This window comes from Fragaria vesca, linkage group LG1, assembly GCF_000184155.1.
Source record: "Fragaria vesca subsp. vesca linkage group LG1, FraVesHawaii_1.0, whole genome shotgun sequence".
NCBI classification, from domain to species: domain Eukaryota; kingdom Viridiplantae; phylum Streptophyta; class Magnoliopsida; order Rosales; family Rosaceae; genus Fragaria; species Fragaria vesca.
In genome coordinates this window covers 2,290,972-2,315,318 of record NC_020491.1, presented here as the reverse complement: position 1 = coordinate 2,315,318, position 24,347 = coordinate 2,290,972, and the positions used below count along the sequence as shown (strand labels likewise).

Genomic DNA, 24,347 nt, shown 5'->3' with positions numbered 1-24,347 from the left:
CAACGGAAATGAGGGCCCAATTTTAATTCATTTGTCTTACTATAAACAATAACAACAATTTGGTTGAAGATCTTTAATTTGAGTGTCTAAGGAGTGAAAAATCCTTGCTCTTTTTTACTTTTTCTGTAGTAGTTAGGGAAGTAAATTTTAGGATCCATGTTTGCATATGAAATTTCGTCGGTGTGAAGCTTTGTGATAACACTTTCCGTGTGAAGCTCTATGCCAAGCTCTTTTGTGTGAAGCTGTATGACAACTTCTCACGTCTGAAAATGCATGTTTATCTTGTATACGGATCCTCTCCTCTAATCTTTGATTTTGTCCAACTGCTCACTCTTCCAATACATCTTCATTGAAAGCCCATAAGAGATTGACCCAGAGAAGCATATATGAAGTTATGAACCCAAAATGAAGAGGATAAAATCAACCAAGAGACTATGTTCTTGGTCACATAACAAAACAAGAATCTAATATTGATCCATGTACAGAGAAATGGTAGTTAAATGGCTCAAACCTAGTCTTCGATTCTGGTTTCTGAGAACTTAACTCATGGTTTCTGAGCAGAAAACATGATATGAAAGATTGCTGCACTTTGATAGAATAGTTGGTGAGACCACAGGATGTACATAAGTCCTCAAGCTCTTCCTCCGTCAAATGGGTATTAGTTTGACGGATCCTCTGCAACATAAATCAAACCTTATGATCAGTAATTATGGTATATAACCAAGCCGGTCATATTAGACTGAAAACTCACCTCTTGGAATCAAATAATCACTTAGGAACAAACAACTCACTACTCAGTACCATATAGAGAAGCTTAAGGAGCAACTAGAGGATGAGGATCGGTATCAGTGAAGTCCTGATGAGCTATTTCACATCGTTACCCCATAAATATTACTCTTTAAATCATGAACTAGTTAATGATTCGTTCTTTTATTTGCTTTTATTAAGTTTGGCAGACACCATATTTGAGTTGTTAACATTTCATTTACATAGCCTACCAACATTAGAGGCAAAAATCAGTCGAACAAAACTAGAACATGGAATTAATGTGATGTTGTGTGGTAATCCACCTTGGATTGTTCTGATTACTGTCCTAGGTTGGATGCATTAATCCACCATGAAAACCATGGATCACATTTCGGTACGAGAATAAGAAAGCATACAATCATGGTTTAAGTGAGAAAAGTTCAGCATGATTGTCCTTGATCACTTTTGGTATGAATAAGAACAAGTAGATATCTACCTCTCTGAAAGGCTTGAATATCCAAGGAGTGGAAGGACTATTACGGCTCATAACTCTTTGGAGATTGGACCCCATAAATTCCTATTACGGCTCATTTTGAAAACTCAAGGTCGAATTTTCTCTGCCTGCAGTGCACCATTACAGCTTCAAATGGAGAATGAAGTAAATGTCACCTATCCTCCATAGTCCATACCTCTCTCACACATTTACAGCTTCCTTGAAAGTTGCAACACTCTTCTCAAAACATATGCTCATGCTCTTTCTGGGTTTGGGCTACCCATTTAGCCTGTTTTGCATTCTAGAAAAAGTAAAAAGCATATCATATCAATCTCAACTCTGCTTCCATTGGCAATAAGAGAAACAATAATCACAGAGGGATAATGCTAGCTCCAAAATACTACTAATATATCTCACTGAGTTCTAATAATAATCACCGCAAGGGATGAAGCTAGCTCAACAATACTACTACCATGTCTCTTACTCGAGCAATCAAGCCTATAGATAACTGACATAATGTACAGACACCTCTTAAGATTCACTGAAACATGGAATCTCTAGGCACCCTTGTCTTGCACTTGGAATCCCCCTGTGCCTTCCATAAACTGCTTGGTATACACGCGATGCCTTCGTTCCCTTGCGTAGATTACCCAGAAGATCAATGATAACATGACAGCAGCAGATACCATTACCAGCCCAATGTAGATCCAGCTGCTATGTTTCCGAAGGCTAGGACAATTCCTGCTACTTATGTTGGAGAATGTGTCCCTGACAAACGTACAGTCTTGCAGATCAACCAAGAATGGACCATAACGATACAAACCATAAGTCACATTTACTGCAGCTTCCATTTGGTCATAAAAGATGGGAGTCAACCGTCCAGGGGTTATACAGATGCCTGCCGTATTAATCTCACACACATAACTCTTCCACACCTGCTCAAAACAAAGTTCAGTACGTTACTACTTATGATGCTGACATAAACATTACTAGTCCTGTAGATACTGAATAAAGCATACTTCAATAACAGTACCTGTGTGGCATTCTGCAGCTCCACCTCACCAAGGGCACACTTTCGATCAGTGAGATCAGCATTGTATGGGTTGCAAAGAGCAGGTAATAGAGGGCCAGACTGATTGAAATATATCGGTCCAAGTTGGGGTGGTGGATTGTTAAGATTTGAGATATTGTTGATGACCTTGTCTACCATGCTCGAAAGTTTGTAGGTTACATCCTTGGTGCGTGATGAGGTCTCTTGAGCAGTAGCATTGTCAACACAAGGGAGTACATCATCTAAAGCAGTATGGGCAGTGGGGTGCTGAACCCATTCATCCATGGAAACACATGCATCTGCAACCACACTACGCACAAACAAAAACAAGTTAGATGGTGAGAAAATGGAACAGTCATGAGTTCCACAAGTTATTTCATCCATTCAAAGTTCAAAGAGGTTTACTTCCTTTTCTAGTACCAACGTCAACAACCCAACTGTACGCAATTATAGTGCAAAAATGAACTTGGATACAGTTATTAAAGAACGTACAGAAGGGAACAGCTTAAAAAAATGACTTCAAATTTGTTATTTTCCTTGAATCTAGTGCAGTTTTCTAGGTGGACAGAATATCTAAGAGCAGCCTTTCTATCCAACCAAACACACTCGAAAGACTTGAAATGCTCCTCTTTTTTTTTATCTCTCTTTAAAAGAGACATATTTAAGTGAGCTAAAAGCATAATTGATAAGCCCCTAATATGTTTATATAAAAACTCTTTGATGAAATTTTATATCCAGTGTATCCAAATGAGAGGTAGTATCTACAACAGTCTCTGAGAGAACTTATAAGGTACAGCTTCCACACATAAATATCTCTTCATACTCAACAACTGTCAAATAATTTGAATACTTCAATTTGTTTGCACTTTACAGATGTGCAAGGAAATGAAGCCCTATCCGATTTCAACAGTTATGCATGTCCAACTTCAAACACGATACATATGCATGAAGATGCATCTATGCAGCTAAACTTGAAGGTACTAATATACTTAGTTGGAGTCTATAACATTCGCCTCTAAAAGAACATGTTAAAAGAAGAACAGAATAATATTATCTCCCAGAATCATTTATGTATCAGAATTTTATCTAATAGGTCTGATGACTATAGAGAATCTAAAACCATAATGAAGTCATTTAGTTATATCTAACAGGATGAAATTAACATCTAAAAATAAAGGGCAACATGAAAATCCAATACATATGTAAACTAATATTAGATGTAGTCATAATTATTACTTACTTATGGGCGAGAAGAAATATACCACACAAAATGAATGTGCCCGCAACAAGAATCCATCCAAAAATCACCAAGCTGCATAAAGTTTGCAAGTGTTTGTTTGATAAATGTTTAAGGTGCATTATATAAGAGATGAAATAAAAAGAAAAGTTTCAAGATATTCACTTACAAGTATACACAAGCCTGCATCCCCAAAACTGAGAATACTGCAACAAGTATTAAGAAAAGAGAATGATTTGATGCTAATAGTCCGATCTCCAAAATCTTTACCTCTGATCAAAAGAAAAGAAAAGTACTTACAAAATCCAATAAAAGCCAAACAGAGCATAACAGCAGCAATGACAATGAGAGCCAGTCTTCTGTGAAACATAGCAAAACATAAATGTTATCCAAGGCATTGTGATCGAAGTCCACGGAACAATAACTTGTAGGATTTACTTACATGCTATCAAGTCCATCGTCTATACGTTTCGAATTCTTTTCAGTTGTATTAGAGAGTTTAGTGGCAGCAGAGTTGAGTTTTGTTATAGTTGTGTCAATGTTACTCTGAACATCTGATGGCAGAAAGACAGAGTCAACTCCAATCCGCTTAGCTGCACCAAGATAACCTGACAAATTCCGGAGGTTCTCAACAGTTGTATCTGCCTGACTCACAACATAATTGAGTGTCTTTGTTGTACTGCTGTGGAATTTTGCCTGACCAGTGTACAGCACAATGCATCCAACACTAGAATGACCATAAAGCATTCAAAGAAACCATCAGTTCATATGAACACAGACATTACTCCCCTGAGTATGAGAGAGAGCAAGAGAGAACTTACATTGCTGCGACAGTGAAGAAAATCAGCAATATGAGAGAGAGCGCATAGGCTGTTCTAGAATAACCGTAAGGCTCTCTTGGGCAACAGCAGTAACAGAAACATATAAGCGTCAAGCTCAGCCCAAAGATCACGAACCACAGACCAGCAACAACAAAGAAAGGAACCGCAGTCCAAGCAACAGACTACACCACAAATTAACCATCACCATTAAAACAACAACAAATTCAACACATTTATTTCAATCACAAACATAAAAAGAAGCAGGATATGAGAAACAAAAGACCCCACACAATATCAGCAAAACCCAACAAAGTCCATCAGTTCATAATTGGTCCTACACATCCACAACAGCTCTAAAGCAAATCAACAATTCAGTTACACATGTAAAGTCCAAGTTTTTATCTTTCTACACAATTATTCATAATCAAAGTGAAACCCAAATGACAAAACCAAAAGCAGAAAACAACCCAGAAATGAAAACAATACAAAGATTACAACAACTCACAGCCCAGTAATGATCATTGCTGATATTCCAACCACCAGTGTACTTGTGAAAATCATCAAGAGGGTCCCTCCTGCGAGTCCTCTCCTCCGCCAGAATCAGAGACGAGTTCTGCAGATTCTCATCCACAAGAGACCTTCTTGTGTCCAATCCCACCACACCTCTCTCAACACCACCACCACCATCTGCACCAAACCAACAAAATTCAAAAACAAAACACACAAATAAGCGAAACACACTAAGAAAATTACACTATGAACAAGAACATAAGCGAAACTCTTCAAGAAAGTACCTTTGCCTCGAAGTGTGTGAGAAATGTGAGTGTTTCCAGCAGTGAGAGCGATGAAGAGGAAGAGGGTGAGACAAAGGAGCAGTTTTTTGGAGGTGAAGGTTGACATTTTGGGTTCTGGGTTGAAGAGAGTGAAAGGGTAGAAGAAGGAAGAGGGGAATGTGAAGAAGGTAAAGCGAAACTGAGGAAAGCCACGTTTGTTGGTTTGGTTTTGGAAAGGGAAGCGTCTGTTTGTGTTTAAGCGAGTGCGAGAGAAACAGAGTGGCAGAGAGAGAGAGGGACTTTTCGTACCAAAAAAAAAAAAAAAAAAGAGAGAGAGGGACTTAGTCGGTCAAGACTGCTATCTATATTCTCTGTCGGTATTTCTGTCCTTACAATAATGCCCTTTTAGACATTTTTTTTCTTAATTCATTTTTCAGTTTTTCAATTTCAAGTTACTATTTTTCTATTTTATTTGAATTTATTTTAGATTTTTTGAGATGAATTATACTCTGCCTTTCTTTTTAGAGTTGTAGAATTGAGTTGTCTATTTATGTGCGGATTTGTCGGTTACGGTGTTTTGCATTTACATTCGAGGTTATACTTTGATCGGTCTGTAATACTACTTACGAGAAATCTCATAATTTTAAAAAATAAGACCTCAGATCTACCAAACTTACGTTAGTATCGGCCATACCTTTTTTGAAGAGTTGTGGTACTTTGATGGAAATGTGATATATGACAAAAAGAATGAAGATTATAGATGTTTCATATAAAATTTTAGGAAAAATGTATATTTTAGATTACCTGATTATATATTTGCATACAAATACCGTTTGGTCTTTCACCATTCTTGCCGTATATTTATAGATAGTTTGTTGGGAAATACATGATTATATTTGTGGTGGATGAGAAATTATATTAATTGAGTAGTAGTGCTAATTAAGATATATTGGTCACCATTAGTTGAAATCATGATTGGTTTGAAGCTACATCTAGACTATCTTAGTGAAGAAGAAATTTGAAACGCGTGACTATTAACTTGACCTTCTACTTGATTACGAGTACTAAAGTCTTGTACGTTAATGTAGCAAGATATTTGATTTACATGGTAAAACAAAAGCCAAAATGAAAGCAACGAATTGTGGTTAATGGCGGATTAAGGATTTAAATATGGGGTGGGCTTGAACTTTGGTCGAAGGCAAAATTTTTTTTCCAGTACAACCATGCAAAGTGTAGGAGCTCAACCAGAACTTACAATTTCATATTCTATATAAGAAGGAGATTATGCCTAATTTCTGTGGGTGAGTGGAGGCGGAGGACCGGAGGCGAGTCGTCACTATCAAGGAGGATCGGAGGAGGCCGGGAAGAAGGAGATTATGGTGGAGCCGTGGAGGAGTGGAGGCGGAGCCGCGGAGGGGAAGAGGGATAGCCGGATAGGTGAGTGGAGGGCTGGAGGCGGAGGGGAACAGCAGGTGAGGTCATACGTGTTTTAGACTATTAGTGTTTAAGTTGAAGGACTCATTCGGTGAAGGAAGTTGACTTGGTGGATGAGTGATGATTGTGGATTTATGGACTTGGGTTGTTGGGTAATATGTTGGATAGTTGGGTGGGTTGGGTTGGTCACTTGGTGGCTGGGCATATATGATATATCACCTAAAAAAGTATATCTATACCTAGTTTTTTTTTTTTTTCCCCTAATTTCTTTGGTTGGGCTTGAGCCCCACCCACAAGAGGCTGGATCTGCCCTTGTGGTCACCAAATGGTCTTTTGTAGGGTTCTTTACATGACCATTCATACTACACCAGTACATGATGAACTTGTTCATTTTTAGGACCGTATGTATAGCCTATTTTGTCTATATTTATGTGTAGCCGTTTGGTATGGCATGTGGATTGTTGCATCAAACGATTACCATCACATGAAATATGGCATATGAGAATTGCGTCTACAATAGTGATGGAGTTGGATGAATGACAAATAATCTTATTACTTAAAACTTCTGATATGACCCGTTAGATATTTCATTTCTATTTATTCGTTAAGATGAAATTCAATACACATAATTAATGCATTGAATATCACATTCGAGTCATTGCAAATTAATTGTTACTTGTATCATGAGATTTTTTGAAAAGAGGTGTTTTGTGAAGACTTGAAGAGCTAAATTGGGTGAAACGTCCTTTCTTTAAAACACTTGATATCAATCCTTAATTATCATATATCTTTGATTTAAGTCATTTAACAAAACAAATTGAAAGATAACTGAGTGGAGTTTTTGGTCATTTGGTAACATGATATTTAGGAATGTGGTGTGAGGTATTATCGCAACACGTCCTTTAAATGGTGTCACTTCACATTTTATTCCATATATAATAATAGAGAATGCTTTGGCTACTAACTTCAATCTTCCATGTGGCAGCAACCGAATATTGACAGCCAAAAATCTTGAGGACGAATCCACACGATTAAACAACTCAAATCTTCTTATTCACAACGGTCAGAAGTCATAACACGAAATCGAATACCTACAATTTTTTTCTTAAATCATATCATTAGCTCAATGAAAATTATAATGACAGTAACGTCAACTGATTTAATTTGATATGTTATCAGTGCCTCATTCCATATGAAGAAATGAAGAATGAACTCATCATTTTGGAAATGGGGTTGGCCGCTGCCTTCACGCTCCACCTTCCTGTTGGTAAACACGAAGAATTACCGTTACAAACAAAAACAATCTCGGCATTTGGAATGAAACTTGGGACGGTTTATCAAACATTTTAAACTTGAATAACATTAAGCAACTAATGTTGGGCCTAAATTCAAGGCAGGTGTGGACACTGAATTCATGAAATGGCATGTGGCCAACCCAAGTTAAAGAATAAGGAGCAAAAGGATAATGAATGAGTTGTATGGTATAGAAGGAGACGTCTGGACTCTGGAATATACAAATCCCATAAAGGGATATGAACATTCAGAAAACACAAGGCTACAATGCATGCATCAACTGTCACAGACTATATCCAGTTCATAGCTCACACAACTTAAGCAATGGCTGCAGTCTTCCAAACACTGCTTCCGATTTGTTCTTCTTCAAGCTCAAGGCAGAATCCATGGAACACTCCCTCCAGACCCATCTCAGACTCCATGGCCTCTTTGCCTATTTCACACTTGTATAGGCAGCAAGGCCAAGTAGCTGTCTCAGTTGCCTTCAACCCTTCTGGGAATTTTGACATATCTCTCTATGATGATGATGAAGGTAACAACTAACAAAGCCCTTGTTTTTCTTCAAAAGCTAACTGTTATTGGTAAATTTTTAAGTCATGTGGTGCTTTTTTGTTCATCCCTTTATCCAAGCTCTAAGTTGCTTTTGTGGTGCATATTTGACAGACACATCTAAGGTTGAGCCTCCAATGCCACCAAGTGAAGGCAGATTCGAGATTGTTATTGACAATGACGTAATTCGTCGTCTCGACTTAACTCCATTTCATACTGCAACTGGCATTACCAATCCTTCATCAGGTACTTAAGCAACATATAATGTACAAATTGAACTGAAACTCACACTTCTGTATGTAGAATTTTTACATGAAAATTTTGTCCTGCCACTTGTGTTGTGTAGCCAAGCCGAAAGAGTACCTTGAGCGTACAATTGGTTTTACCATTAACTACACAAGAGAAGATCCTCGAGATCCTCGAGAGCTATCCGAGTTTCCTGATATAAGACTATGGTTTGTGAGACTTGATGCTGCTTATCCTTGGTTGCCTGTGCTCTTGGACTGGCGAGCCGGAGAGCTAGCTCGTTATGCTGCCATGTTGGTGCCACATCAGGTAATAACAAATATAATGTCAGCTTGAGAGACCAAAAAAGGCTTGTTAATTTAGCTAATGGCATGACCTTTGGAATCTGAATTTGCAGATGAATATGAGGATGGGTGTTGTGTTCAATCCTGAGGCACTAGAATTGTTTGTTATGCAGAAAGTTTTTGTCATCTACTTGTGGCTGAAGCAACATAACATTCCCAAGCCTAGATTGAAGACTAGTGACATGGCTAGAATGCTTGGGTTTGGAATTGAGGATGAGCTTTATGATTTGATTGATAAACATCCGATTTCCACATCATAAAAGCGCCTAAAAGTACCAGCTTAGTGTAAATTTTTGAATTGTTGTATCAATGTAGGGAGAAGCTGCCACTAACATACATGAGTCATCTTATTATATCGAAGATTGTTATTTTGTTAATCTTTTTATTTGAATTAGAGAAACTCATCCGAATGGTATACGAATTTTTGCTCTTTATAAACTTTGGTATATCAAGTTTTGAAAATATAATAACGGTATCTCATGTTTCCATCCCGACCTAAGATTGGTATATAGAGCCATTAAGATGACCAATTTACCCTTTAAGTTTTTTTTTTCTTAGTTTTTTTTAATTTGTTTTCATATTCAAGAAATATTAGAAGAGATTTTGGAATTTGATGATTTAGGTTAACCTTTATAAACTTGAAGAAAATTGAAGAGGGGAAACATACAGAAGTTTAATCCTTGTTGTTTCCGTTGACACTCGAAGTTCTTGTTGTTGTCATTGACATTCAATTCAAGGATGATTGAGATAAAGAACTGATTATTAGAAAGTGACGATGACTTTTTTCTCTACGTTCCTAAAAATATTTAAAAAAATTTTTAAAAAATTGGAATATGAAAACAAAGAAGAAAAACTAAGAAAAAAAAGATAATTTAAGGGTAAATTGGTTTGTTTTTTTTGGTCTGAGAGTAAATTAATAATCTGAATGGCTGTATATACTAATCTTAGGTCGAAATGGAAACATTAAACACCAATCTGATATTTTTCAAACTTGATATACCAAAGTTTATAAGGAGCAAAAGTTCGTATACCATTCAAACGAATTTCTCTTTGAATTAAGACTTACACTCATGGTTTTGGGCATAAGCCAACCAAATGCCCAAAAGCCAGAAACCCTAGACTATAAAAACCATCGCTTCCTTTTTCCTTCGGCATCAACATCGCTTCGGGATCGGCATCGCTTCAGCATCGGCATTGAGCTTCCGCTTCACTCATCTCATCCCGAAATGGTGGCGACCTACGAGAGCACCGCATCCGCTTTCAACATGCTGATGGACTTAACCAAAGCTCTGGAGATTTGCAAGACTTAGTGTGGCAAATGTGAGAAGTTGAAGAATGGAATTGAGCGGCTGGAAGTGGCAGGGAAGCTTGTGACAGAGGTGGTGGGCAAGCTGAACGGTGCTGGTACTCAAGTTTCTCCAGATTTGATAGCTCGATTAGAAAATAACCCTGTGCAAGGGAAACAACTCAGATAGGAAATTAAGAAGAGCGCGTTATGGGTGAAGCTACTCTACGGTTCAGGTTACACAACAAGAATCCTCAGTTTGGAAGCCGAATTAATGAATCATCTGTCGTCTCTGAATGCTCTGCTAGCCCTGGAGACGAAAGCTGATGTGGGGGTGGTGAAGATTGATGTGTGGGCGTTTAAGGACGAGATCAAAAGTGATATGGGGGGGTTCAAGGACGAGATGAAGAGCTGTATGGGGGCTTTCAAGACGAGATGAAGGGGGCGTTGAGGGACGGTATCAGAAGTGATGTGCAGGTTTTGACGCACAATCTCAAAACTGTATGACAGCAGAATTCAAGTCGGTTTCAGATGCATTTAACAGGAGATTGGATAAAATTAAAACAAAAGGGCCTCATGTGTGGGGGGAACTGCCGGTAAGAGCATAGTTGCACTTTTATATTGACTTCAATGTCATGTCTCACACGAATGATGTGGGTTTTTGACGCAAGACTGACATCAGTGTATCACTTCATTTCTGAAAGCTAGGGTTATGGTTTGGTTGTGTGGCAGGTTAAAGAGGGTTAAAGAGGTGTGGCGGTGTCTTTTAGAGTTAGTAAAACATGATTTTTAAACAATCCTTTAGGGTTTAATCCCCAAAAATTTCGACCCGCGAGCTTTTGTTAAGTTTGGCATGTTACTGGTTATTAGTGAGACGATAAAAAAAACCTCTTTTTGAACTATTATTAAAATCGACATGCGAGTTTTTGAACTATTTTTTAAATCAACAAGTCTTTAAGAAAAACAAATCAGATTGAGATCTTTAAGGTCTGTCAACTTCATAGCCATTTTCATCCATGATTTATTACTAGATATTAGTGAGACGATAAAAAAACTTTGACATTCGAGTTTTTGAACTATTATTAAAATCGACGTGCGAGTTTTTGAACTATTTTGAAAATCGACAAGTCTTTAAGAAAAACAAATCAGATTAAGATCTTTAAAGTCTATCAACTTCATAGCCACTTTCATCCATGATTTATTACTGGATATTAGTGAGATGATAACAAAAACTTTAACATTCGAGTTTTTGAACTATTATTAAAATCGACATGCGAGTTTTTGAACTATTTTGAAAATCGACAAGTCTTTAAGAAAAACAAATCAGATTGAGATCTTTTAGGTCTGTCAACTTCATAGCCACTTTCATCCATTGTTTATTACTAGTTATTAGTGAGACGATAACAAAAAACTCGACGTGCGAGTTTTTGAACTATTATTAAAATCGACGTGCAAGTTTTTAAACTATTTTGAAAATCGACAAGTCTTTAAGAAAAACAAATCATATAGAGATCTTTTAGGTCTGTCAACTTCATAACCAAATTCATCCATGGTTTATTACTGGTTATTAGGGAGACGATAAAAAGAATGCCTCAAAACACTCGACATGCGAGTTTTTGAACTATTTATTAAAATAGACAACATTTTAAGAAAAACAAATCAGATTGAGATCTTTTAGGTATGCCAACTTCATAGCCACTTTCATCTATTGTTTATTACTGGTTATTAGTGAGACGATAACAAAAAACTCGACGTGCGAGTTTTTGAAATATTATTAAAATTAACATGCGAGTTTTTAAACTATTTTTTTTATGAAGAACTGATTCCAACAGAGGCTTGGGCGTTGTTGAAGACTACGGTCTTCTGGTCGATGATTAGGTCGTTTTATGAAGAGAAGCCCATTGGCAAATCAAAATTGGATATTATGCTTCTTTTCCGACATTAGGATGTGAAGCCTTTGTGTTCGGCTAAAAGGAGAGGTCCATCACAATTGAAGATGTCTTCAAGATATTCAGATTACCTATCAAAGGTGACCCATTATTTTTGATATATAGCATGGTTATTACTAGAAAAATAGTGAGATCACAGTCTCAACACATTAGAAAAATAATAACCAAGTTATGTAGATACAAAGCCTACTTTCTTCCATACGGTCTCCAATTTCATCTGATCACTCACTTCCTGTAAGATTAACAAGGTTTGAAAAGTATAACATCACAACCATAAGGCAAACAACTAAACAAGAGCATACATGAAAACAGAGAAACTTGATCTTCACTACAGTTAAAAACAAACCTCACTGATACCACATATGCGCACTGTGAGCTGAAGGTGACTTCTTGATGACTCCTGGTTCATATGTGTCTCGGCTACAAATCTTATACATCACAACATTAGAAAAGTTAGCGTAGAAATTTGTCTTAGTTTCAATTATATATTGAAAGTTGGATGTAATAAGATCACTATAATTGCGAAAGAAATGTTCATAAAAAAACTTGAAAGACATGGACTAAAACATATGGTTGAAAGGCAAAATAGAGATATTTTAGGTCTGCCAACTTCATAACAAAATTCATCCATGGTTTATTACTGGTTATTAGGGAGACTATAAAAAGAATATCTCAAAATACTCGACATGCGAGTTTTTGAACTATTTTTTTTTAAAAAACAACTCTTTAAGAAAAACAAATCAAATTGAGATCTTTTAGGTCTGCCAATTAACTTCAAAGTACCTCATTCATGGTTTATTATTGTATCGACATGACCGGAACGTATTTAGCCTCAGCAAAATCTCATATCTTCACACGAAACATTTCCGCCTCCGATGAGACCTTGATATTCGCCGGACGAAGGTCACAGATTAGAATTCGTCTTTGATGAGCCAAACGACCACCAAGGCTTGCTCGGTAGGCGGTGAGGTTCTCCGAGAGCACCTCTTTAACGAGAATCAGCACCGAAGAGCTAGCCACACGATAACGGGCCGGGTGCGACTCTTCTCCTCGATCTCCTCAAGTAGCTCGATGATATAGTTGGTACCGGTAAGCACACTCAGAATTTGCTCCTCCTTGTTACCTTTTTCAAGTCCCAAGTCGTTAAACACGTGAATCTAGACACGACACCCTGTGGATTTCTCGAATGTGGTGTGGATTTGGTCAATGCTCGACTCAGAAACAAGTTGATGACCAGTGTACTTGTCCATCCCTGAAATTTCAGAAAAAAAATATAGGTAAGGTGGCCGGAAAGTCTGAAATGTGAAAAGCTACGACGAACTCTGAAAATCGAAAGAGGAGAGAGATGAGAGAGATCGCCTACTTGATCGGACAAAAAGGTGAGAGATGAGAAAGATTGCCTACCTGATCGGAAGCTAGGGTTTGCCCTGTGATTCAACCTTGAACACTTCTCGGGTTGGTTGCACTACATATCCCTCATGGTATGCAACAATGATATGAGTTTATGAAAGAAGTTTTCGTTCAAGCTCTAAGGTTTATAATCACAAGGAAGACTTAGAGCAGCATGAACAATACAAGCTAAAACTAGACTCAACAAAAAAAACGCAATATGACAGTTTTTAACCACTGAAGAGCAAAGCTTAAGCTAAAAGAATATATATGCAAGTGAGACATCTCAAGAGATGCAGACACACTTACCAAACTGTTTTGAAAGAGGTTTTGGACTAAAATGTTTGGTTCCTGCAGCTGAAAGTGACGCAACCCCAATGGAGTTGTCATAAGCAACTCAATGAGACAAAACCTATCTTTCCAAAACAAGGCTTAATTCAAATCAATGAGCAATAAGGTAATAGAACCTTATACTCAGTCCATTATAGGACCATGACTCAGCCAATAGTGACTGGTCATTGAATCAAGCACATACCAGCTATCATTGTATTATGTATGATAAAACCTTAGCTGGAGCCTTGAGCATCAAACCATTTGGTCACGAGTTGGCACAACAAAAGATCTCAACCCTAGACTGGTTTGAGCACCAAGACACTTACAAAACTCAGTTGCCAATTATCAGTTTGAAAACAGCAAAGATCTATTAAAATATAATAACAAAATCTTTGAATTCAAAGATAACAAAAGACTCAGAACTAGGATAGCACGTCTGTGAAAAACATATGCTATGCATATGCATGATTTACCTGAGACCATGAGAGAGTTAATGACTTCAAAACTTGTTCTTGGCAAATGATAGTAACTTCAGGTGTTTTGTGAAATAGAAGGATTGCCAAGTATGCCAACTACCCTTGTACCTTCACATGCCGGAAAAAAAAAAAAATGATTTCAGTTTCATCAAATAAGCTCAAACTCAAAGTTATCAAGTGCGAGAACTCGATCTATATATTATGAGCTTGGCAATACAGTTCTCCTAACCATGATATCAAATCATCCCGCCACTTGCTAAGATCTCCTTCTTTCAGGTTACTCCCATAAGTATTTTCTAGAGAAATCAAGCAGGCTATGACTACCTGGCTTAGGTCCTTCAACCAAATTCCCAAATCAAGCTCCTTTTAAAACACAAGATTTTCTCACAGCTCTCGTTTCCTTCGATTTGACATGTTACATGGTTCATCGGAACGTCTCTCGAATCAAAAAACAATGATGTATCTGACTCTTCTGATATAAAAACTATGCCATTCTCCCATTCATCACAGCGAGCACTACATAACATAAGTAGAAGATCTTGTCCGAGAGTTTGGAGATCTATGTTGTACTCTAGTGTCCACTCTTTCGTATTGTAATCTTTCATTACCCAGATGTCAATAGTTGTAGTCTCGGAGATTTTCAGGATGGCCATAGATCCTTTCAATGTAATGTATTGCACAGACATCTCTGTTGAGAGTGCAGCCGGGTGAGGTGTACGTGTCGAATAGAACTCTTCTTTCGTGAAGTCAAAAGAAATTATATGATTCAGGTAGGGTTTGGTAATAATTTCGCAAAACATCCAATGCATGTCTCCATATGCACATATACCTTCCCTGCAAAAACAATCCTCCAAACAATTAGGAGCAAAGGCTGGTGCGGGTATCTCATACCATGAGCTTGTGCCTAGTACATGAACCAGTGCTACCAGCCGCGACCTCTCCCCTTTTCTGTAATTTGGTAAAGACGAACCATCTTGTATGTGCTGGTTATCTTGTCAAATCCCATACCACAATGAGGCCAAACCCCAAACTCATCCTTGTTTAGTTCCCCCACATGTCACATGTTGGGAGCCTCAGAACTTCTTCCCTAAAAGTATCTATCAAGAAGCAAAGTCCATCTCCTCGTAACAACTCAAAGCAAAACAAGTTGTGGAAAACGAAATGTAGAAGGCAACCGTGCTTAATAGACATGGACAAAATATCTGAGCCTGCAGTAACTTTACCTTTGCCGACATCGTAATTCGTGGATTGCAAGGCCAATAAATCTCTGTCAGTAGACCAGCATTCTAAACCCTAAAGCGTAAAGCTTGGTTGATTCAGTTTTGCAATAGTAGTTGTATTACTAGATTATCTTATTCGATTCGAATTCCTGAGCTTTTTGGAAATTATCATGTTAAAAAGAAAATAAGGATGTGTATTTAAACATATATATATGCATGTAGATATAGATATCATGATTTTTCATCACATATGATCTGTACATGTAGAAACAAATGTTACATATGTACATTTTGTAAAGGAAAACTAATGTAGCCTGGTGAAGAATGCCGGACAAACACAACAATCATTGGAGTCCTCAGTCCTCACCATATAGTTATCAGAAAAAACTCAACTACGTACTGTACATAAGACACCTCACAAAATTTAAATATGTGAAAATGTAGTAGATAAGGCAGGAGATTTGCATATAGGGCACACGTTTTTATATCCTAGCCATTGTTTGATGCAACAAATGTGGAAGCCGTGTCCGCAATCCAATGTTCCTAGCTCATCTTCCTCTATAAAATCCTCCTGTTATGAAAACCAAAATGGTAACTGTCATCGATCCCATTGTACATTACTTGGCCACAGAAACTATATAAAATCCAACGAAGATGAAATTATGAACGAGGTACCTGGCAGATGCTGCAAAACTCTTTCTCAGCATTTTCATCAGCAAGCAGAAAATATTTACTGAGTTTGAGAGATGCAACGACTGCTTCCTCCGATAATCCTGTGCTGACATACCCTATACGATCTTCTAAAGCCAATAGCTCCTGTAAAAGTGGAAACAAAGCATTGTTGTTACATACAGGTAAAGCATTATTCATCACTAAATCTTTCATGTAATACTACCTCATATGACATGTTATCCACATCAAGCCTCATGCCTCCAAAGCGATTGCGCATTTCGATTGAAAAGTACAGCAGTGATTGGTTAACAACTTCAGCGTTCTGCGCAATTTTCACGAGGTAATCAATCAAGGTGCAGAATTAGACTATACGAATATGTAATCGAATATGCAGATCAATTTAAACATGCTGCACATTTGTAGTGAAAGGAATTAGGGCAAACCTCTGTTAAAAGTCTGAAGTCCACAGATCCAGTGTCAGCAGTTACCCTAAAAACGGAACTACTTGAACCTTCTAACGAGTTATCAACCGGCCTGTGTATATATAGAGTCGATTCCATGAGGAGTTGCCTCCATATATCAATTAGTTGGTTCTCACTAGAGAATCCACTATCATCAAAAGTAGCAGGAGCTTCTTCTATTTGAGATGTTGAATCTCCACTTGCGTGGGGAAGCTGAATGGCAGGCATTACAGCCTGGAAAAGATTCGAAGGCGCCCCAAAAAGACCTTGAGAAAGAGAGAATTGGCAAAGAGGAGTGGATCCGAAAAGAAGTGTGGTGCAATTTCCAGAGTTAACGAGGTTCGGTGTGTTCATGCAACTTGTTAGGCCTCGTATTGTAGCTTCTGGATTAGGGTTCGAGTTCCTTCGGACTATTAGTCTTCGCGACGAGTTATGATTGTCGACCATTGATGATGTACATTCTGACTTGTTTGAAACCTGGCTGCTTGTAGGTTTTGAAGGTTGATGTGAATGTGATATTTGGGATGAGGATGAAGATGAAGATGCCTGCAGAAGATTCACCATGTATTACAACTTTATAATACTGGTTATGGAACCCGAGAAAACACTGTGCCAACGGCCAAGCATGAATTCAAAGCCATGGAATTGAAAATCTATGAACGTTTAAGGCCCCTTGCTTCCACAAATTGGCTCACAAGTCACAACCAACTTCTACCAAGTATTGAACAATATGACAGTACATGTATATATAGGTTAAATGTTTATGCTTTGGAATAAATAAATAAAACTCACAAGAAGAGATAAAAGGTGGCCATTGCCCCTCTCGGATTCGAAAGTAGCAAGTAATCCAACATCTCCAGCAGAAATCATCCTTTTATTACTACATCCGCAATTTCCCTCATTGGAACACTCGCATATTCTGAGTACATGCGCGCAGTATAAGAACTCGATGAACTACTAAAAGGGTATTTGGTTATTGATTGGTTACATGCATTTACAATTCTGATATGATTCACTTACAATATTGGCTGCTCAGAGGGTTGTTCTTGAAGGGAATCATCGACATTGGAACAAGTTCCACGCATAATTACAGACTGAAAGAATTGAAATAACAATAGGTTTTCATTGAAGCAGAGATATATTAATAAAGATTAGTGTTAAACGATCGAGAGCCAGAAATGTCAAGAATCAAAATTAGAGTGGAGGGAAATGGGTGCTGCATTTGGGGGGTGGCTTAGCGATTTAGGTGGCGCTGGATTTTAACGGTAAAATGACGATCGAGCTAGCCTCTCAAGACTGTAAGGTGGTTGTAGATTTTATGCTTTTAACCTTTCGTTAAAATAGCTTTCATTACACCTAGTTTTATATATCTCAATTGTATCCTCAAATTACAAAAGAAAAAGCTCATTCTAAGGTAAATTATTGTTTCTTGAATGAAGAAATTGTAATGTTTTTTTTAGGAACTCATTAAGAGATCAACGTATTTGTCTAGTTCGGTTTCCTTTGGTACAGTAGACGTAACAACCATTGATGAATAACTAATTACTTACTGATGTAATATTAAATTAAAGATGTCATGATAATTCTCAAGTTTCATAAGAACTCAATCGAACATGAATGACAACTTATCCAACTACGTACATAGCTTGTAAATTAGCTGGATCAATATATGAAGTACAATTTGTTAGGGCGAAGGCCATCCGATGACAAGAAACCAAGTATTGTCAAATCAATCAATGAACTTTCGAGTTTGTGTTGCGGGTGTGGCCCGACACATGTCACAAACTTGTTGACTATACCTTATAATCGAAAATAAAGACCTTGTTGGCTATACTTGGAGAAACAAGTACCGTATGACAAATGACTATGTGCACCAGCTATCTCGAGCTCCATGGTTTTTAAATTGAAGTATAACGTACTCCCTTCTTGTATTCTTCTTCGACTCTATTCAATTTCTTCGATCTTGATCTTGAGCTTCATGGCAAATGGCATGCATGGGGTCGCACCCATGTGCCAATCTAGCACAAAACATGTTAGGTAATTAAGTTCGTGAATTCTAGTATGAGAAGACCGAAGACCGAAAAGTTATAACCAAAAAGAGGCAAACAGAGAGCACGATATTTCTTCCTTATAACAATAATGCAAAGAGTAGTAGCCTGTAGTGGAGGACAAGTTTACATAAATTTCAAAGCCTCCGCATGCACTGTGTTTTTGTTTCTGTCTGCATGTGTGATCGAACAAGGTGGTAGGATTCTCGATCAAATTCCCAATCTATGTACGCTTCCAAGCTCTAATGTTTCGTGCATATTCTTCTTCTTCTTTTTTTGGTCAATTTTTTCTTGCATGTTCCAGCTTCCAGGACCTAGTCTTATGGAGAGGAATTCTTTGGTATGGTAAACGATGATCACATGAAATTTGATCCTTTTCTTCGACATATGAATGACAACACTATTAGTCGAGGTTTGAGAAGTTCAGGAATAAAAGGCCAGGAGATCGAGCAAGATTTATAACACGTAGAGATATCTTTTTTTTTTTGTGCTACAATGGTATGATGCATCGAGCACGTAGAGATATCGAGTACGTAGCTTTTATTTCATTATGTGTGAAACTCAATCTTTATCTGAAATCCAAGAAATGTTATATATACATATATATATACACACACATATGGTGTACGTAAATCTTAAACTATCTATGTCTTAATCGAACATATATATATATATGAAATCATCGTATTGGATTATCTGGTTGTAAACGAGTATTGTAACCAGACACGCCACCACAAAACATGTCTCTAGATCAACGAAATGTTCAGCTTTGAAATCGGTTGACAATGGTGGTCCTATTTCGAACATTAGCTCAACCCTAAAAACATGTAATGTCTCGCTGTCGGCTCAATCTATATGTAAATAACCACCTGCATGTAATCAAATCCAACTTGATTAGTTTAAAAGTAACTTACACATTAACTAATATTCATCCCATGACTCTTTAAATCTTATAATTCGTTTCAACAATCATTTGTATTCAACAAATAACAGTCACTACACTTTGATTAGTTGTATATTCTGATCCTGAAACTCCTGAGAGGGACTAAACAAGAATATCAATTCATTCTTTTCTGCATATTCGATGATAATTAACTAGTTAATTTAGATGCACGTACAAAATGAGGATAATTGAAAAGGATTTACAAAAGGCAGCAGGAGTCTACAGGATACTTTAAGAGTGATTAGTTTATAATTAGCGTACCTTTATATAGCTGGTTAGGTCATTTGATAGCAGCTTGAGCATTTTTCTATGACAGAAAGCACAAACAGAACTTAGCAAGCTCCGTAACAGGTTCTCTAAAGTTAGTGAGGTCCAGATCGGCTTTTAGCTTCACTGATGAGTGATTAATCATTCAAGAAAACTATTTCGCTTTGTTCAAAAGATGTTGATTTTTCTGTTTGTCTTTTCCTTTGAATACGAGATGAACAACGTGTTTAAAACCATATCCGACACAGAAATCAAAAGCAACGAAAGGTTTCTAAACCCTAGAACCATTTCGCCACGGAAAAGAAGAATCGGCGACGAAAGGTTTGGTTTCGACAAGGTCCCCATCGGGGATGCTTGGGTGACGGCGAAATAACAGACATGGCTCGTGATACGGCGGTGACCGGGATGTGGACGTCCACGTGGAGTGGGCCGACTGGCCACCACTAGGTTGGGCGGGGGCCGGTAGCCGAGGCATGAAACATGCTGCCACGTCGGGTCGTCGGTGGTTTGGCGATGAGAAACGGTGGCTCTGAGTTTGCCTGTCGCCGTCAAATTAACTGCGCTTGTTGCTTGATGCGTGGGCTGCTGCCCGCTCTGTTTTTTTGTTTTTGTTTTGAAAGGGTTGAAATATGGAGGCAGAAATTCGAAAGCTAGCTAGGTTATCATGGTAAAAATGAAGCAATGGCTGCAATGATATTGATTTATGATATACGATTCGCGACTGAAATCCTCACAAACGACCTAGATATCAAAGAAGGACAAGTTTACCATGTATTTTACTTCCTAGAGTGAAATTTCTTTCCTTTACCCATAGAAATGATGAGAGCCTTGTTTGTATTCTTTCTTGAAATGTCCCATCCCTCTCTCTGTTATGCCCTACCATGTAACTGATAGGTTATTTTTCACAAGATGGATATAATATCAAATGCAGGCGTCGTATCCATACCTTCTGTTTCTATATGCATGATTAGTTCTTGTGCTTCTACCTCAAGTCCTCATGTAGCTTCGTTGACTAACCAAAATAATGAGACAGTCTAATCCCACAACCGAAAAGACCCAGTTTGTTGCATGAAAATTGAGACACAACCTGAAATGTGATATTGTGATTGATGCATCATACCTCGATCTGAAAAGATCCAAAGGCATGCATGCCTAGCTAGCTATTAGACTGTAAACTGTTCATTTCATTATGTATTTATATAAAACGAGATTTGAATTTGAAGAACGATCAGGATTCATGAAAACCCTCATTATACCCCAAAAAGATGGGACTAATGAAAAGCAAATAAAATGCACTTTTCCCATGCTTCCTATATATTATTGGCCTTTTTCATAATAATGTTCGACAATGCCGGGTCCTCATAATTTATTTTTGGTCGATTTGGGTCTCCATGATAAATTGATCCCATTAAATTAAGCTCGATCATGTTGGAGAAGTTAATATGGACCTACATATCTATATGTATTTAACTATATAAGCAGCTAGCTAGGTACCATTCCTTCATTCACAGACTTCCTCTACTTGAACTTAAATTGTTGAACAGAAAGTGAGAGAAACCTGCAGAGAAAAGAGATCTTTGTTCCTGACAACATTTACTAATTCCTCCAATCCATTCATTCCTATATTTGATCTATTTGATTCTACTAGCAATTGCAGCTTTGATCTTCAATCTTTCTTTTGAAATATCATCATAACTAAGCCTTAGTCCAGATGAGTACTACACCACCTCTAGCAGTCTCTCTTCTTCTTCTTCTGTTCCTTCTCCTTCCGCAGGCTCAAGGTATGCACCATTTATATATATAATTGCATTTTTCAAGTATGAGATGAATCAGGATCTTGTTTTGGATGTATATATATATATATATATATATATATATATATATATATATATCATTGCAATTGGAATTGGTTCTGAAGTGAGTTTCTGGTTATCTTGTATTGAAGGGATCCGATTGGAGAAAGGATTTATCTCAGTTAAACAACAAAACAAGAATATTCATGTGGGTACCTTTTGTCTTTTCTTTTTGAGGTTTCTTACATTTCTTTTCCTCTATGTTTGGATCTAAAACTGATATAATTGTTCTTGAATGTTTCAGGAGGATAGTACTGTTTTAACCAAAAAAAGTGAAAGCACTGCAGCTTCTGGTGTACTCAGAAAAGATTGTGGACATGATGATCACTGCTCATCATCAGGTACTACTAGCTTGAAGAAATTTAAAGTTTCTAGATCTTCTTCTTCCTCAGCGATATCGTCGTCCGAGAAGTCCTCCGCATCATCACACTCACACCACTGGTTACCAAGCATTCATGAAGATTACTGTGGACCTAGGAGACACAGATCCAAGCACCATTAGTTAATTACATTCATATATTCCTTCTTAGCTTCATGAGTAGATTAGATATAGATAGATCCATTTCTTTCTTCTCGATCGATTGACGCTTTTTCATTTTTTGATTGTCCGGCTATAATGCATGTCGTTCTTCATGACAGATCAGTTGGGTTTCAGAAGATCGGAACCCCTCTAGCTTAAATACCATGTATTAATCAATTTAGCTACAGAACACATGTTGTCCCAGGCCCTTGTCCCAGCTGAACTATAGTCTAACTACTGACTTGTTATAATTAGTACTAGTTACTAGATCTTTACAAGCCATTATGTATATGATTAACTGATATTTATGCTAGTGCAACTAAACTTTATAGTGATAAAAAAGGACCATACCTAATTAGTGGCTTCATTTCTATTGTTGCAGGAAGCAGTAGAAAACTAATAACTGTGAGATCTTCTACCACCACTTCAAAGGTTGGTTATTGTTCATCAATAACGAATACTTATTAATCAAAAAGTAATTGGATCAGTATGTAATTAGCTAGCTAGCAATGGACTAATTACTTCGATCTATGTATGTACAGAACGAGAAGAATATTGTTGGCAAGCAAATTGGGAATCCGAAAGCTGAGGAGGAGGTTGCAACCACCCGACAACAATATCCAAACCTCATAGACCTGACCGAAATGGATTATTCTCCGGCCAGGAAAAAACCTCCGATACACAACTGATCGATCAATATCGATGTAAATCAAAACTAAGCATTACTACTCCTCAGTCGAGTACTGTTACAGACCAATAAATTAATTAAGAGGAATAATATATAGCCAGCTAGCTAGAATTAGTATTTAAGTACGTACTGGACAGCATTACAGAAATGCTGCAGAATTTTAGGGTTAGGAATGATATATGTATCAACTTTTGTGCGTATATAGTAAAGTAATATTCTAAAAATCTAGTAATGCTTGATTCTTATCGTTATGCTGCTTTTAAACAATGATTTGGATCATTCTAGCTACTGGGATTTTGTTGAGCTCTTTAAGAAAAAAGAGCGAACAACAACGTATGTAGATAGAAATATTGAAGTCCTGGGCGTGGTGTACATGTTCACTGATTGAGTAGGTATATGCTGCAAGGGATTTGCTGATCGATCATGGCATTTTGGGCTCACGGCGATTCTGCTCCCACCATATTGATTGCAGGGTACATGTGGGCTCACATGTTTTTTGTTTTTTTTCGTATGTGCATAATGTATAAATCAATCTCATTGCATTTTATGTAAAATCACATGGGAAAATACTAATACATAACCTGTTACAGGAAAAATGGAATTGGTCTACTTATTTGATTGAAGCTCCTCTTTATATAGAGGTGATATTACAAATGTAACTATAACGTATATAATGACAATAAAATTTGATTGATAACTGATTGAGCAATTACACTAATTGATCACTAATTACATAATTTACTCTCCGGTTACGACTTTAACGAAGACACACATAAATGTGTTTTTCCTTCAACACTCCCCCTTGAGCCAAGTCAAAGACGAAATGGTGCATGTGGTGTTGCCTCATTAAAAACCTTGCCAAGTAACAAAACCCAGTGGGATAAAATAAATCTTGGTCGAAGGGAAAAATAGCACAACACACCTATGATAGTGTATGTGTGTTAGACTCCTCCTAAAGTCTACACTCCCCTTTATTTTTACATCAATCAAGGGTGCTAGGAACATCCTCATATTCCTATGTTTCTTACAAGCCTTTCAGATATAGTCGTAGGCTGCGATTTGATAAATAAGTCTTTCCTAGTCGTAGGCTGTGTGTTTTCTAAGCCGAAGAATCAAACACGGTTTCAGAAAGCTGTAAATTGAATGAGAATCATAGAGCTAATTGAAAGTGGATTCTTTTTGCAAGGTAACAAGACCAATATGGTAACAATTGATATATGTTCTAATTCGATCATTTTGATTTTTGAAGATTGTG

General features: G+C 37.4%; 3 protein-coding genes across 3 annotated transcripts; 2 read left to right on the top strand and 1 right to left on the bottom strand.

Moving 5' to 3' along the window:
• Positions 1-1,566: 1,566 nt before the first annotated feature.
• LOC101297283 lies at positions 1,567-5,304 on the bottom strand. The gene is made up of 9 exons (XM_004287190.1): positions 5,144-5,304; positions 4,855-5,036; positions 4,350-4,531; positions 3,971-4,255; positions 3,829-3,887; positions 3,698-3,734; positions 3,532-3,603; positions 2,274-2,601; positions 1,567-2,175 (listed from the first exon to the last, which is right to left on the bottom strand). The coding sequence occupies exons 1-9, from the start codon at positions 5,247-5,249 to the stop codon at positions 1,798-1,800; spliced, it is 1,629 nt and encodes a 542-aa protein (XP_004287238.1). The 5' UTR covers positions 5,250-5,304; the 3' UTR covers positions 1,567-1,797.
• A 2,778-nt stretch (positions 5,305-8,082) lies between these two features.
• Positions 8,083-9,407, top strand: LOC101296995. The gene is made up of 4 exons (XM_004287189.1): positions 8,083-8,381; positions 8,513-8,644; positions 8,745-8,953; positions 9,042-9,407. Exons 1-4 carry the CDS (start codon positions 8,174-8,176, stop codon positions 9,246-9,248), a joined length of 756 nt encoding a protein of 251 aa, XP_004287237.1. The 5' UTR covers positions 8,083-8,173; the 3' UTR covers positions 9,249-9,407.
• Positions 9,408-21,546: 12,139 nt separating this feature from the next.
• On the top strand, positions 21,547-23,093 carry LOC101307251. The gene is made up of 5 exons (XM_004288711.1): positions 21,547-21,812; positions 21,977-22,032; positions 22,129-22,225; positions 22,787-22,836; positions 22,947-23,093. Exons 1-5 carry the CDS (start codon positions 21,743-21,745, stop codon positions 23,091-23,093), a joined length of 420 nt encoding a protein of 139 aa, XP_004288759.1. The 5' UTR covers positions 21,547-21,742.
• The last annotated feature ends 1,254 nt before the right edge of the window (positions 23,094-24,347 follow it).